Raw genomic sequence first — 16,860 nt, forward strand, 5'->3', positions numbered from 1 at the left:
TTGTGTAGCTTGCTCTCCTTCGTAGCTAAACCAAGAAAGATTCTCTACAATATTCTGAAATAGAAATCCCAGCCAAGCAGAGTACAGCTGGGGTGAATCACAGAGCAGTTCTGAAACCACGTGGAGAGAGAGAGAGGGAAGACTGCGGATAGGATTCCATTACAGGTTTAGGGATGGCAGCAGTCTTTGCTCTATGTCTAAAGCATCAGTAATTGTCATCATCTGATTGGAAGCCTTGGGTCAGGGAATATTATTCTCAAAGGAAAGGACATCGGAGGTATACTCCAATGTTACCTCCTCTGCCTGGTGAACAGGTTCCAGATTCTTGACCCAGCCTCCGCCTTCTGGTCTGAACCCTAGCTGTGACCTCAAGAATATAGTAAATGAATAGCTGCTTATTCTCCAGTCAGGTGTCAAGGGAGATGCAGTTACTCCTCAGAAGTGCTTGTGAACAGTGACCTTTGAGAAACTGTAAATAAAGCAGATGAGTTAACTCATCTACAATTCAAACATCCCACAAAGGTATTATCTGGTGAGCTACTTTACCAAGAACAATGGAGTGAGTTCAGTGGACCACGGTCAGGTTCTGCCTGTACTTTCACTGGGCCACGGAACAAAACCCTTCCTTTGTCCTTCCCCCCTCCCCCTCCGCCCTCTGTAATGGAGTAGCATCTTGATGCCACCATCACAAACCCAGAGGACCCTTCCTTTCCTGTCCTTCTGTTCCCCGTGCATCACATGCTTTCTGGTTTGGGTGGAGTGATACTTGTAGTCTGGACCAGTTTGGGTGCTTTGTGGGCCTTTCACTGGCGCCTGCCTTACTTTGTAGGAGTGGGATCATGAATGACAGTGGCAGTGGGGTGTGAAGTGGAAGGTCTCAGGAGAACCCAGGACTCCCTCTACTGTATAGGGAATAATAGGAGCTGGGACTGAGCCTTATTTCAGTAGAAGATTGTTTTTCTAGCTTGCACGAAGGCATGGCATGGGTTCTACCCTTCCTGCACTGGAAGAGGTTGGAAAAGATGGAGGGAGGAAAATGGAGAAAGAGGGAGAGAAGAGCAAGGGGAGGTGAGGTGGGTAAGGGGGAGGAGGAGAGAAGCTTAGGGTAGAGAGTCATCCTGGATATTCTGTGGCATAGCAAGGACATTGGTGTAGCCAGCATAGGTCATTTGTGTAGGGGTTGCTAAGTGTTGGGTATGGGGGAAAGCTTAGAGAGGCAAAGTGGGGCCAGTCTGTGGAAACTGGGAAGCCATGCCCAGAAACTTACTGTGTGAATAACCAGAAGTAATTGCATGTTTTGTAGAAACAGAGTAACTTAATGCACACAGGATGTGCTGAGTTAATTTGCTGAATCACAGGATACTTAGATGGCAGCCTGGATTAGAGCAGTGACAGACATAGCAAGTCAAAGAGACAGTCAAAGAAACAAACAAGATTAAAAAAAAAAACAACGAAACAAAGCCACCAGACATGGAGCATCACAGAGAATAAAAATATCGAATGGCTGACATTAGTGTTTGAACAACTGCATTGTCATTATAGCTGGTAAGGAATGGACGTTCATGTTGTAGACTTCTCACTGGAGGAGAGTGTGTAGAGGATTTGGTTCAGCTAGGAAAACACAGAACTGAGGAAAGGAAAGAAAGTTTATAGTGACCTCAGTTAGCAGCATCCTGTATTCCAGAGCTATGCATGGGAGGGAGGTGAGTGTCAAATGCTAAGTAAGCAGGAGTTTTACTTGGGACTCAGAAGTTTTGGGTGACTTGTGAAACTGGAATGTGAGCAGACTGGTGAGAGGAGCAGTGATCTGGGGAGTCAAGAGAACAGTGATGAGATGGTGAGGGTAACAGGCGTAGATGATGGAGCTAGCAGGCATAGATGATGGAGCTAGCAGGCATAGATGATGGAGCTACCAGGCATAGATGATGGAGCTAGCAAGCATTCATGATGGAGCTAGCAAGCATACATGATGGAGCTAGCAAGCATACATGATGGAGCTAACAGGAATAAATGATGGTGCTAGCAGGCATAGATGATAGAGCTAGCAAACATAGGTGATGGAGCTAGCAGGCATACATGATGGAGCTAGCAAGCATACATGATGGAGCTAACAGGAATAAATGATGGTGCTAGCAGGCATAGATGATAGAGCTAGCAAACATAGGTGATGGAGCTAGCAGGCATACATGATGGAGCTAGCAAGCATACATGATGGAGCTAACAGGAATAAATGATGGTGCTAGCAGGCATAGATGATAGAGCTAGCAAACATAGGTGATGGAGCTAGCAGGCATAGATGATGGAGCTAGCAAGCATAGATGATAGAGCTAACAGGCATAGATGAAGGAGCTAGCAGGCATAGATGATGGAGCTAGCAGGCATACATGATGGAGCTAGCAAGTATAGATGATAGAGCTAGCAGGCATAGATGAAGAAGCTAGCAAGCATACATGATGGAGCTAGCAGGCATACATGATGGAGCTAGCAGGCATAGATCATGGAGCTAGCAGAAATAGATGAATTGCCTCTGAAATTTAACAGTGAAAAGAGAAATCTAAATAAATGTTAATAATAGCAGGAGTATTACAGTTTATCCCAACCAGTTAATTAAGACATCTTTCTGCAAAAGAAAGGTAGGACCAATGCAGGTGCCCCTTGGAGCCCACACCCCAAGGTGTCTGGGAGGTGTCCTCACGACAATGCTTTTACTATACTTTTTCAGTTTATGGTCCCCACCACACAGCTCGTGGGAGATTATTTACATTTGCCTCTTTCCAGAAGCTCTCCTGAGGAAGGCAGGAGATGGAAAACCAGAATTTCTGTATTTGAAATAGAGCCTTGGGGTAGAGGGGAAGGAAGTCATTAATATCCTGTTTATTTCCAGCTTCACAGTGTTGTTTCATGTCTAGGCAAGACTAAAATCAGGATTTCCTGACTTGAAATCCAGATCGTTCCTGCTGTGCCCTGCTGTCTGTAGGGGAGGAAAGTGTCACTTTTTGGGTCATGCTGTCCACTGAGAGCCACCAAAACTGGTGTCACTGCTTCTTCTGCCAGTTGCTAATGAGAATGGGGCGAGGGCTGGAGAGATGGTTCCGCCATTAAAGGCTGACCGTCGAGAAGGGGCCGAGAGACTGCTGAAAGTGCCCGTGCTTACCTGCGGGCCTGCGGATGGAAACCTCATTCGACCTGGCCGGAAACAACAGCAGCAGTCTCCACTCCTGGGTAGAAAGCTCCAAGCAGCCCCCCCTGCATCTGTTACACCCTGTTCTCAGCTGCCAGGTCACAGGCATCTCGGCTTGTGGGAGCCAGTGTACCCTGTAGACGTGGCTTCACACTGGGCTTCCTGACTGTCCCCGTTCCCCTGGGGTGGTCCTGCCACAGCGGGATGTGCAGCTTGCTTTCCACCATATTCCGGGGAGTTCCCCTTCAGCCGTCCACGCTCTCGGTTCAGATTTTCTCTCTTGTGTTGCTTGCCCTGTGCCTCCACAGTGTCAGTTAATGTGTTGTTTCTCTCTTATGGACTTTGTGCTCATATTTGGGAAAAAACAAATAAACAAACAAAAACCCTACCCAGATAGATCTATTAGTTTCATTTTACCAAGTATTTGGTTAGTGTACAAAGACATGGACTTCCTTATGGCATTGTCTCTGTCTTTGCTCATACACATCCACTTTCTTCATTAGATGTAGGGGTGTTTGGTTAGGCTTGGTTGTTGGTCCTAGGGACTGAACCCAGGACCTCATTATATGCGAGGCAAGTGTCTTACCACTGAACTATATTGTGTGTGTGTGTGTGTGTGTGTGTGTGTGTGTGTGTGTGTGTGTGTGTGTTATACATACATGAAATTTTATTTTTATTAGTATTAATTTTGGAACAGGATATGTCCAGGTAGCCTTGAACTTTCTCTGGAGTCCAACCAAGCCTCCATCCACATGGCTCTCGGGAGATCTTCCACATAGGCTTCTCCCAGATGTTCTGTTGGGGACAGCTGTGGGTGGAGAAACTGGATTTCTGTGTTCCTTCTGACATCTGGATCACCCTAAGGCAGCATCCTTTGAAGCTGGCATTACAGGCCTGTGCTAACACCACTGTGCCCAGCCAAGCACCACCATGCCTGGCTTCCATGTTTGAATTACAAACTGTTCTAAACGTTCTTCCAAGCTCCGCCTGTGGGTATAAGAAGGGGCATGAATAGACATGGGCTTGCGGAAGGAAGTTTCCACCAGGGGACAGGTCATTCGTAACTGGCACCTTGACAGTTAGTGGGCACCCATGGGACCAGCTCTGTCCAGCTAATATCTTGATACTAGATAGGAAATTTATCTGAGATTTCATATGTACTATTTTGTCTAGATGGCAAGAAATTTAAGAAAAAAATGTAGACTTAAAACTTTTAAAACATACATTAGTAGTATAGTCAAATCTCATCTGTGAGTTTGCCTACATGTTAAAGTTTGTTTGTAATAATTTATTTTAAAAAACTTGTTTACAGTCAGGTATGCACCTTTGAATCCCAGCACTTGGGAAGCAGAGGTAAGTGGATCTCTGAGTTCAAAGCCAGCCTGGTCTACATATAGAGTTCCAGGTTGTCCAAGACTACAAAATGAGACCCTGTCTCTAAAAGTATATAATTTAATAGTTGAAATTTGAAATACTAAATTTGAAATTCATTCCAATTCTTTTATATATATATCTCCAAAATTGTAATGTCTGGACCACATGGTATTTCTATTTTTAGTGACTTGAGAAACTGCCATTCTATTTTCCACAGCAAGCATACCATTTTACAGTCCTACAAGCCTTGCACACGAGATCTAACGTCTCCACCCCTCTGGCAGCACTGATTTTCTATGCTTTTCAGGGTGGCCATCCTTATGGGTGTGAGGTGGCATCTCATCATGGTATGGTTGCAGTTCCCAAATTAATGGTGCTGGGTTATCCACATGCATGCTGGTTTGTGTATCTTCTTTATAGAGCTATCTGCTGAATTCCTCTGCCCATTTAAAAAACTGAATTGTTTGTCCTTTGGTGACACAGTTAGAGGTGTCATGGTGACGCCTCAGAACGGAAGTTGGCATCACCAAAGTGTTCCTGAGGCTTCGTAAACTGGAACTGTCATGTATTATTGATGGGAATGTAAAGTGGGACAACCATATTGCCAAAACCTCTGGCAGTTTCATAGAGTTAAGCACCCCTCAACCTGTAACCTGATGGTTCCACCCCTAGGGTAAGGCATTTTCCCCAGGAGAAATCAAAATACATGTTTGCAGAAAGCCGGTAGAGAAGTGGACGGACGACTTTGTCGGAAATATCCCCAAATGGAAACAAATGTCCATCCACAGGAGAAGGTATTCCAAATGTGGTGTTTTCATGCAATGGTATATTTCTCAGCAATAAAAAAGAACAAACTGCTCATACACTTAGCAGTGCAGGTGACTTCAGAGACACTGTCCTGGGTGCATTTGGCCAGACACAGAGACACACACTGCATGTCCACTGTATGAAGGTTAGGAAGAACTAACTGTGGGCATGGGAATGATAGTATTCCCAAGGGGGCTTCAAGTTAACCGACAGAGTCATGAAGGAACTTTCTGGAAGTATGGAACTATCCTATGTTTTCTTGATGGTTCTAAAGTTAGGTCCATTATTAATGTACCAAATGTACCCAAATGAGCCAAGTATGATGGCACACTTTTTTAACTCCAGACTCTGGAGATGGAGGCAGGCAGATATCTGAGTTCAGGCCATATGAGTCCAAGATTCCATATAGTAAGTTCCAGGCCAGCCAGAGTCACATAGTAAGTACTCTGTGATTCATTTCCATTGGTTGAGAGTTCTTTAGACCTGATTTATGAGTCCTGGTTGTGTTGTTTTTATTCTGTAAGGGCTTGACTTGTACCTGAAAGAGTATGTGGTCACAATCTTCAGGGACAGTGTTACTGTGCAGATGACTGACGTTTAGTGTAATTGCATCCTTTGTCTTTATCCTGTGGTGATATTTTATTTGTGCTTTAACAAATAAAACTTATCTGGGGATCAGAGAACACAGACCAGCCACTAAATTAGACATAGAGGCCAGACAGTGGTGGCACACACCTTTAATCTTATCACTCTGGGAGGTAGAGATCCATCTGGATCTCTGTGAGTTCAAGGCCACACTGGAAACAGCAAGATGTGATGGCACACACCTTTAATCCCAGCACTTGAGATCTCATGCCTTTGCTACCAAGTATTTGGAAAGCACACACGCCTTTAATCCCAGCACTAGGAAGGAAGTAAAATGGCAGGGCACAGAAAGGAATATAAGGGTGAGTAAACAGGAAGTCTCGCTCTGGAGGCTGAGGAGTTGGTAAAGTGAGGTTGGCTGTGGCTTGTTCTATTTTCTCTGATCTTCCAGCTTTCACCTCAATATCTGGCTCTGGTTTTGTTTTGTTTTTTTTTTCATTAATAATTCAGCAATTCGTCTTACATTATCCTTGCTCAGTTTGCTTTGTAGGCTGCTAAGTGGCATGTGTCACAGTCCTTTACATTCTCTATAAACTGGACCATGTTAATCACAACCTCTTAAAGATCACATCTTCATCTCTCTCTGGAACATCCAGAGTTTGTCTTGTTGCTTTGTTTTTTTTGTTTGTTTGTTTGCTTGTTTCTTTGTTTTTTCATGACTCCATGTCCTGGTGTTGCCGCACCATGGTTAGCTTGCTTATTTATTTTGTGAATATGAGTGTTTGCCTGTCTGTAAGTCTGTGTGTGCACCATGTGCATGAAGTGCCCACCACCGCCAGAAGAGGGCAGCAGATCCCTTGAGACCCAAGTTGTAGATAGCTGTGAACCTCCATGTGGGTGCTGGGACTAGAACCCAGGTCCTCTGGAAGAGCAGCCATCTCTCCAACCCCTCGCCTCATCGTTATTGACTGAATGCATCACTTTATGCATAAAACATCCTAGAGACTGTAGATTGTTTCTGTGGGGGTTTTTGTTTTGTTTTCTCCCAAGGCCTTTTCCTTTTGCTTCTGACAATCCTGCTGTCACAGATACTGGGCGCCACACTGACATAAGGTGGAGCTGGATACTTTTGAGGTCTTCAGTTGAGCCACAAGATTCTTTGCCTTAATTTGTTTGTTTGTTTATACCAGCACTCTTTCTTCAGTGGCAGGCTCTAAACCGTAGCTGTCGGTCCCCCGGCACCATGGAACTACCAAGAGTTCCGGTTCAGCTTCTCACTGCTGTTGGCTGCTTTGTGTAGTCACAGCGCAGAGAGGCAGAACACGGGGCGGAGGTCTTGCTTTTCCCTCTCTCTGATATCTTCTTCACCCGTCTTTCTCTTGGGAGCGGGGCAGGAGTCTTGCCCTGCAGGTCTAAAAAGTGCATAGGATACCTTGAAAGGAAAGGTGGTACTGATCTGTTTTGGTCTCACTCCTCTGTCTTCGGTATGTCAGCCTCTTGTGTCTTGATGGTGACAGCAGCTGCTGGTGCTGGTGTGTGCGTGCGTGCGTACGCATGTGCGTGTGCGTGTGCGTGTGCGTGTGCGTGTGTGTGTGTGTGTGTGTGTGTGTGTGTGTGTGTGTGTGTGTACACTTGAATGCTGGGATTACAGACATGCACCACCATGCCCAGCTCTCCCCATGCCTTGAAACACACTTTGAGATGATTTTTACCTGAGTGTCTAGTTGCGTTCGGTGGAAAGTTAGTCTGATGTGTGAGTCCTTCACAGCCAGGAGCTGAGGAGCCTCTTCTATACAGTTGTTTCAACCCATGTGGAGTGGTTTCTTATTGTCTCTGTCCCATCTCACTGGATTTACAAAGGACACCGTCAAAACTGAGGTTTTTTTCCCCTGGACATGTCCCTCTCAGTTCCCAGTTAAAATCCACTATCTCGTGTCATGGTTTTTATCCAGGCAGAGCCGGAAGGGACTGTGCATGTCCTACCCACAGGAAATGTTAACCTAGTTAAATCTGATTGGAATTTGAGCAAAAAGGTGTCCGTCCTACCTCTGGAGGAAAGGATAACCTGGTGAGTTCCGCCTTCACTCTCTGCTACACTGACTGTGTCCCCCTGCCTCCTCCAGGGTTAGCTGATCTCCCATGAAGAGTAAAAGAGAAAATGCTGGGCATAGCAATACAGAAACGCCGGTATTCATGGATGGGATCCTTTCGGTCCCCTCAAAAGCAGGAAGTTTTAGTAAATATGGTAAAGCCTTACAATAAAATACAGGCTAAGCAATGAAATGCAGTATTACTTAAACCTAATTAAAAGGCTTGCAGAGCAAACAGCGCCCACCGTGTTTTTTCTTTTTTCACTGATTTCGGTTGAGAAGCAGAAAAGAGAACCATGCTGAGGGGCTTCTGAGCGAGGATGAAAGACATCAAATGTGTTTGGTGTTTTGTTTTTGTCTCAACAGTTCCCAAGAGCTGTGATTTCCAGGCTGTCTCGGTGTTGCACCCCGGTTCCTGACGCACACACCCCCACGCGTGGGTCTGCTTTTTCACAAGAAGGAGAGTTTGGTGGAGATTTACCCAGCAGAAGTAATAGGATTTGTGGCCCTTCGTAACGGTAAGTCACCTGCCTAGAGCACTGGCTGGGAAGTCGCTTGTGGAGAAGCTACCAGAGAATGTTTCTTTTTTTTTTTTTTTTTTTTTTTTTTTTTCTGTGAGCAGGGCTGCAAAATGGTCAGGGTGCGTTCACTAAATGTGGAGTTGGGAGACCGCTGTCCCCTGTGATCTTCCGGTCCTAGTATGGTTCCCTGCCCTCCTACTTGGCCGCTGAGTAAACTTGAAAAGGTCACTTATGTTCTCTGAACTCCTACGTTTGATTAAACACACAAACACAGGAAAAGGAGGGGGCATAAAATACAAGTAGGTCGTCATTATTTTTTTTATTACTTTCTTTCTGTTATACCATTCTGTGGTGTAGGGAAGAGCCTTTTATCCCATGGTGACTTGGCATCATAGAGCATGGAGTACTGTGTTTCAGTACTCAGTACTCATCTTCCGAGTGCTGAGACCGGGAGACGTTCTCCACCTGCCTCCCTCCCAGGAGTAGTGTCCTTCCACTCTCTTGACCTTAGATAACGGGAGTTAAAGGTCAAAGGAAATAGCCATCCGTATTACTTATGGCAAGGGTTGTGTACTTAGACACCTGGTGACACTTGGCCCACACGTCGAGCTTTGTCAAAGAGTTGTTACCCACGTCTTGGCATTTCTCCTCCTGTGACAGGTCCTCTGAAGGAGTCACTTAAAAGAAGCTATAAAAAATCACCATCCATTGCGTTTATTCTACCTTGAGAGAGGGCTTGGTAGATGGAGGGAATTGGGAGTTTTTGATTGTTTCTAATTACTTTTGCAGCACTTGTGAGCAGCTCCATCATGATGAGGTGGATATGACTGCCCTAAAATGAATGATGAATGTTATGCACCTCTGTTATGCACCTCTTGTGAACTAGACCCTGTTTAGATGCTCCTTCATGTCAGTGAAGAAAACAGCTAATGTCCAAGAATGAGGGAGCCGTCATAGATGATACGAGAAGGCATGTGGTGCAGGATGTTAGGATCTAGTGAGGATGTGGGGAACGAGGAGAGTGGAGGAGAATGAGGGGCAGTGAGTGTTGGGGAGCTGATCCAAACTGCAGTGTCTCATTGTGAGAAGTTCTCATTGAGGCAAGTCTGGAAGTCAGGGTTTGCCCTGGGCATGTTCCGGGCGGAGGAAGCAGCCATATCAAGGTCAGGAGGAAAAGAACGTAGCTTGCATGCTGCAGGCGTAGCCAGGAGCCAGTGTGCTCCGACAGGGTGAATGGGTGGAAGGTAATGGGAGGTAAATGTGGCGATGCAATGTCAGGTCCAAAGAAAAGAAATATGCTCCCATGGTTTAGGTACCATTTCCACCTCTGTGAAAGGATATCCGAGACTGGGCAATAAAGAAAACACTCATTTGGCTCGTGGATCTGGAGGCTGCAAAGTCCAGGCACATGCCACTGGCATCCGGTGAGAGCCTTGGTGTTGTGCTATGCCACGGAAGAAGGAGAAGGTCAACAGCATAAGACTAAGGAGCAAGAGAGGGCCAAACTCAAGCCCACTCGAGATAAGCCAACACTGCAGTGACATCTGTCCATCCTCGAAGGCACAGCCCTCATCACCAGGGAGGCAGGGAGGTTCCCACATCCCAGTATTATTCCATTCAAAAACTAAGCTTCTAACACATGAACTGTGGGGCACGTGTTCAAAAATAGCCAAATAATAAGAGTTGCTGTGTTTTCTTGTCAATGTGACCTATTCTAAGGGTGTTTCCTTTACAGTTAAAATACATACACACACACACACACACACACACACACACACACACACACACACACACACACACACAAACACACACACACACACACACAATAAACAAACCATACTAGTTTTCTGGGGCTGCTGTAACAAAGTACCAATACCAGGTGGCTGTAAACAACAGAAATTCACCATTTCATGGTTCTGTAGCCTTATCAAGCCAGCCTCTAGTTAGGGCCTGTTCCCTGCCAGATTCACAGTGGGGGCTGGCTTCCTTCTCTCTTCCTTCCTGTCTGTGGTGTTCTTGGCAATCTTTGGTAGTCCTTGGCTTGCAGCTGCCTCATTTCAGTTTCTATGCAGGTCTTCACATAGCATCCCTGTTGTACGTGTCTTCCAAGGCCTTTCCCCTTTCCTTACAGGGACACCGGACATTGCGTTAATGGCCCACCCTTCTCAGCTGCAAAGTCTTCCTAACTGGTTCCCTGAGCAGCAACCCTGTTTTCAAATAAGGCTGCTCTGAGGTATGGGGTAGGGAGTCAAGCCCTCGGCTTATCTTTAGGCGAGGGTGACACAGTTCAATCCATCACAGCCATCTTCTGTGGAACATTCCCATCCCCACTGTGCATGCAGAGGTACCGTCTCAGGACACTCCAACACTCACCAAAGCTCAGAGTCAGTGATTGAGAGAGCCAGGCCAGTGTGGATTCCACCTTGCCACCCATGTGCCCTTGCTAACGGGTCAGAGCTGACGGGGACTTGCTCTGCCTGGAACAGGAGTTACACAAACACAACCTTGCAGTCTGTCTGTATTGTTCAACTCTGAGATCTCACGTTGGCTCTCCCTCCTCATTCCTGTTAAAGGGAAGAGCCTCCTCACCCAGATCTCTCCCCCCATTGTGCATTTCACCTCATAGCATGACATACACAGAGGGCAAGGTGACAAATACAGGGGGCAGATGCTTTTTCTCCTTTTTAGGACTTCTCCCAGGAAAATAACACTACCATTTCTGTAGTGTGTAGAACGTTTAGTGACAGGAACACATTTTTTTCTCATGTAACATAGGAAAAAATTACACACATCCACACACACCACAGTCTCTGAGTCACTTGGCTTAATACACTGGAACTAAGGGATTCTGAAGCATTTAATATATTCTGTTTTTCAGTATATTTAAATGCCTCTTAGATATGAAGCTTGTCTTAGACATTTGTGAGTGTGAGACCACACAAGGAGTTATGTGTTAGGCAAGGTCTTGAGAGCAGTAACTGTAAAAGGAAAGCTGCACCCACATGGAATGGAGCACTGTCCGTGCCTGTGAGGACACATGGTTAAGAACGGTGTCCCGGCCGAAGGTAGTCACATCAGAGCAGTGTCTAAATCTCAGTCGAGGTTGCATAGGATTGACACTGTTTTCAATCGGAGAAGAAAAACAAAGCCTTGAGAGGAAGAAAACCGCATGAGATCAAACCAGAAAGAATAGGAATTACCAAGATGATAAGGGCAGGGAGGCTGTGCAGGGGATGACGGGGTGAGGAGGGAGGCTGTAAGGGGATGACTGGTGAGGACGGGAGGCTGTGCAGGGGATGACTGGTGAGCACATGGAGGCTGTAAGGGGATGACTAGGGAGCACAGAAGGCTGTAAGGGGATGAATGGGGAGCACAGGGAGGCTGCACAGGGGATGATGGTGAGCACAGGAGGCTGTAAGGGGATGACTAGGGAGCACAGGAGGCTGTAAGGGGATGATGGTGAGCACAGGAGGCTGTGCAGGGGATGATGGTGAGCACAGGAGGCTGTAAGGGGATGACTGGGGAGCACAGGAGGCTGTAAGGGGATGACTGGGGAGCACAGGAGGCTGTAAGGGGATGACTAGGGAGCACAGGAGGCTGTAAGGGGATGACGGGTGAGCACAGGAGGCTGTGAGGGGATGACTAGGGAGCACAGGAGGCTGTAAGGGGATGACGGGTGAGCACAGGAGGCTGTAAGGGGATGACAGGTGAGCACAAGGAGGCTGTAAGGGGATGACTGGGGAGCACAAGGAGGTCTGATTGCCCATGACTTTGGCTAAATGGTATGTGTAGAAAGAGAAGGTGCAGGGAAGATTGGCAGCCCACCTGCCTTCCCCAGGTTTGCTGTTTCCGGTCACTGCCTAGCAGTTTCCTTTCAGATCCCCCTTCTCCCCTTCAGCAATTTGCTTTGATCCCCGTAAGCTGTGGTGCTTGGCCTTCCACTCAGTGCTGGCTGCTGTGGAGGTGTGTGCTGAAGCATGCGTTTTTCCCAGTACCAGCGTTGGAAAGAAAAACACTGCCTTCTTCCCGGAGTCCTTCTGCTCTCTGACAGTGTGCATTTGCTCTGATCCTGAAAGCATGTGGAAATTACAAGGTCTTCCAAATCTTCTATTGAATGAAAATGGCCTGTCATCATGGTCTGATGTCATCACCGCCACAGAGCCCTGCTCCCTACAGCCAGACAGGCTGGTGTTCAGCGTCGAGTAAACACAGGCCTGTTTGATTGACATGGTAGGGTTGTGTTGTTGTGTTGTAGTTTGGGACAGTGCTGGGGTTCAAACCCAGGACCTAGTGCGTCCCAGGCTAGCACTGCACACTGAGCTACCCTATCAGCCCTTCAGCGACTTTGATGATGTCGTTGTCACTGGGGAACTGCTGGTAGATAGCCAGTGCTCCTGAGATGGTCCCTGCTGATTAAGAATCAGAGTCAGGGCTGGGGAGATGGCTCAGAGGGCAAAATGTCTGCCGGGCCGCCTGTAATGCCAGAGCTGATCTGCAAGCGGGGGTCAGAGGCAAGGGGTTCCCAGGGACTTCCTGATGAGTGCCAGGTTCAGGGAGTGTCCCCCTTTCAAAGAATAAGGCGGAACCTGAAGAGGAAGATACATGAATTGGGCTTCTGCCCTACCCTACACACAGAGAGACAGATATATACTCATACAGACACACACAGACACACAGACCTACACACACACACACACACATATACACAGTTCTACAGATACACACACACATATACACAGACCTACACACACACACACACACACACACACACACACACACATATACACAGACCTACACACACACACACACACACACACACACACATATACACAGACCTACACAGATATACACACGTACATGCACGTGCGCGCACACACACACATACACACACACACACACACACATATACACAGTTCTACAGATACACACACATATACACAGACCTACACACACCCACACACACACACACACACATATATATACAGACCTACACACACACACACACACACACACACACTAGTGTGTGTGGCCAAATAAACCAGGAGCCATTTGTTTCCATTGTCTACTATAAGCCTCTGGCAAGTCCCATGCTGACTCAATTGTCCCATCACTGCAATGGGAATAAAGGCTTACCCTTATTTCCCAGTAATTTCATATTGTTGAGAAACTGTGAATACTTTAGTACACTTTTAGATATTCAGATCAGATTCACATAACATAAAATTAACTGTTCAATTTATTTTTCTTTCCAAGATTAACCATTTTAAGCTGGATGCAATGGTACAAGTCTGTCATACCAGCTAATTAGGAAGTTGAGGCAGGAGAATCACAAATTCAAGGCCAACCTTGGTGATTTAGGGAGACCCTGTCTCAAAAAAAAAAAGGAAAGGAAAAAACGGGGGTCGTGGGGGTAGGAATGGCAGAATGCCTGCCTAGCGTGTGTGAGGCTCTGGGTCCAGTCCCCAGGACCATAGCACAATGGTAAATAATCCACTTTAAAGTATTTCCAAGTGAAGAAATTCGATATATTTAGAACATTCACAGGTCACAAATTTATTACCTCCGACCCATTCCAAAACATCTTCATTTCCTCCAGTGAAACTCTGTACCCATTAGTTACCCCCCTCCCTCCCCCTGCCTCCTGGCATCCATCCATCTCCTTTGCATCTCTATGCGTTTACTCATTCTAGATTTTTCATATAAATGGAGTGGTACAGCATGTGACCTGTTGTGGCATGTAAAAAAAGCTTGTAATTACAAATCATTTTTCAACAATCTCATCCTTCCTCAGGAGCGCTAACATGCTGTCAGAGTACCAGTAGTTTCTAATTGAATTCTCCAAGAAAACCACCTCAGGGACGCGAGCACCCCTGCTGCTGCTTCATGAGACAGACTGTACTTTAGGATGAAATTGCTTCATCTGCAGAGACGTGAGAAGTCAGCTTTACCTTGTTTCACCTCTGCCATATGGCCCAATCCCTTCAGCCACCTGCCCCCCAACCCCTGACTTATGCCATTGTCCTCGCTGTTTGAACCCCGATACATCCCATCATGCAGCTGAACCTGTAATTGATATTTTGGCTGAGGATCTAGAGATTAGATTGCTAGCCTAAGCAACAAAGCCGTGTCTCTCCCGAGGGTGTTAGATGATACCAGCTGCTGGGGATGAAAATTTGAGGCATACTTACACTGTCATCTCCTGGGGACCTCCTTAGGACAACAGTCCCTGCTGGGGAAGGGATCTGGGATGCAGACTGTGAAGCCTTGAAATGTGAGTCCCCTCTCCATCTGCCTGGCGAAACCTAAGACAGTAGCACAGGTGGAGGAGTGGGGAAAGTGTGTGGCAAACAAGATTCTGCAGGACTGAAATTCTCATTAAATCCTTTTGTGGTAGCAAAAAGAGGCCATGTTCTAAGACCGCAGAGCCGAAGAATTGGGTTAAGTGGAGCTGGTGGCTTAGTCAGTGAAGGCCACCTGTACATCTGTCTTCTAAGGCCTCCTGAAAGGCTAGCGTCGTTAACAAAGGCCCTGGGACCACAGTTACATACAGGCTCATGCTGGTTTATCTCCACCACAGGTGAATATCATGTCCTGTATTGTGCATGAGATAGGACTGAATCACCTGCTTTCAACTCCAAAAAGTTACTTCCAAGAGCCTCGTAATTCTACCGCAGAGCACCGGGATTGTATTGACCACAAAGTTCAGTGGTGGGCTTGCAAGGGGGCAGTTCTGTGGCTCCTCTCCTCTCTCCCTCCTTCCATTAGCATGTGGGACTGCGTAGGCACCAGACATGGTGCCCGGGGCTAAGGATGTGAAATGAGACCCTGCTGTCTAGGGGTTCATGTCGCGCCCTCCCCTGAACCATCTGTCTGCTGCCTCTTGTTCTGCCTCCGAGGAGGCCTGGAAGGACTCATGTACTTGTCTGCCCCTTACAGGAGGAGGCAGCTTGAAAGCCGAGGGTCCCGCCTACCTTGGAGCTTTTGAATGTAGCTTTAGCAAATACCAAGGGCATTGCCATGTGAACCGAACTTCACCGAATTGAACTCGGATATGTAAACAGATAACAGGATAAAGTGTGGCGAGTGACATTTGAGAGTGTTTTGCACAGAATGCCTGGAGCATAAAAGACAAAGTCAACGCCCAGCACGGGGAGAAAGAGGGGCCTCCCAGGGGTGCCATCTGAGCCCTCTGGAAAAAGGAGAAGGTGTTTGCCAGACAAACAAGGGGGACCCACGATCACTAAAGGTCACACCATATGAACATTCTTGGGAGGGGACCTCCTGACACTCCCAGTCCTCCCTTGCTCCTCTAGGGTAACGTGAGAAGCCAACTGCTTGACTGGCCCGCAGCATTGGCGTAAGCCTGGGCACAGTGTTCAAGAGCCTAAAACCCGGGGAGAAAAATACGCTGGGTTTCCCACCCCTAAAATGCCACCCATTTTAATCTTTTCCTTGTTAAAAGAAGTAAAAGTTCATTTCTTTTCTACACTGGCTCCAGTTGGCAAGCGTTCACATCCCAGGGTCCTTTCAACATTTGGGCTAACGTGCCAAATGCCTCCCACGGAAAAGGCAGGGCTCTGCGCTCCAGGCTTACAAAGGACAAATAGCAATAGAGTCTTGCTCCTAAGGAGACCAAAATGGACGCTGCACACAAAAAGCAAAAAGTCAGCAGGGAGAGGGGCCTCCACTACCATTTCCTATCAAAGTGAAACCCTCATTTATATGCACAGCCTCAGAACTGGTGTTAAGTTCTTTGAAGTAAGTGACTTTAATTCTGAAGTTCAGAGGTCCAGGGAACAATGAAGGAGGCCGTGCTTCTCTGGAAAGACAAAAGCCCCGAAAGTGCTGGGCACAAGCCTCACCAAGTCCTTGCCATGCTGAAAAACAGCCCCAGAGGAACATGGAGACAGAATGTAGGTTTCACATTCAGGATTTGATGACATGTGCTTTTTTGATGTGTAATTCGGGTTTTTATTGTAAATGTCGGCACTCTACTAGAACCCCAGTTCATAATTTTGATCATCTGACGAATAAGGACAGGTTTTACCAGGACCCTACACACTGCCCCACCTGGGAACACTGCTGCAGTGACTTGAATGTGCCTGTCCTAGAGACGGCTGCTCACCTGGGCTCCATCCCCTCTGTTTCTTTTGCTCAGCCACTCAGCTGTCCTAAAACACGTTTACAAATGGTGGGTCCTCTGACCTCTCCCCTCCCGGAAGTGATTCTTTCCTGTAGACTCGCATGGCAGTTCATGTGAACGTCTATCTGCACCCCATCATAAACAGAGCTTCAGTTCTAC

The 16,860-nt window shown here is 46.8% G+C and overlaps 2 protein-coding genes across 3 annotated transcripts in view; both read left to right on the top strand.

Annotated features, from left to right (window-relative positions):
* LOC128108549 (spidroin-2-like) overlaps positions 1–8,548 on the top strand; it is a 105,743-nt gene extending 97,195 nt beyond the window's left edge. For both annotated transcript variants that reach the window (XR_008217509.1, XM_052735225.1), the window contains one exon: positions 8,404–8,548. Coding sequence is in view for 1 of the 2 variants with exons in the window: in XM_052735225.1 (XP_052591185.1) it covers positions 8,404–8,456 (53 nt within the window). In the remaining variant the exon portion in view is untranslated. The remainder of the gene's footprint in view (positions 1–8,403) is intronic.
* The window catches only part of Cracd (capping protein inhibiting regulator of actin dynamics), a 123,154-nt gene continuing 114,730 nt past the window's right edge, over positions 8,437–16,860 (top strand). Inside the window, exon 1 of the mRNA XM_052735223.1 lies at positions 8,437–8,555. The gene's annotated coding sequence lies outside the window, so the exon portion shown is untranslated. The remainder of the gene's footprint in view (positions 8,556–16,860) is intronic.

Source organism: Peromyscus californicus, unplaced genomic scaffold, assembly GCF_007827085.1.
Source record: "Peromyscus californicus insignis strain IS unplaced genomic scaffold, ASM782708v3 Scaffold_13__1_contigs__length_99412109, whole genome shotgun sequence".
Taxonomy (NCBI): Eukaryota; Metazoa; Chordata; class Mammalia; order Rodentia; family Cricetidae; genus Peromyscus; species Peromyscus californicus.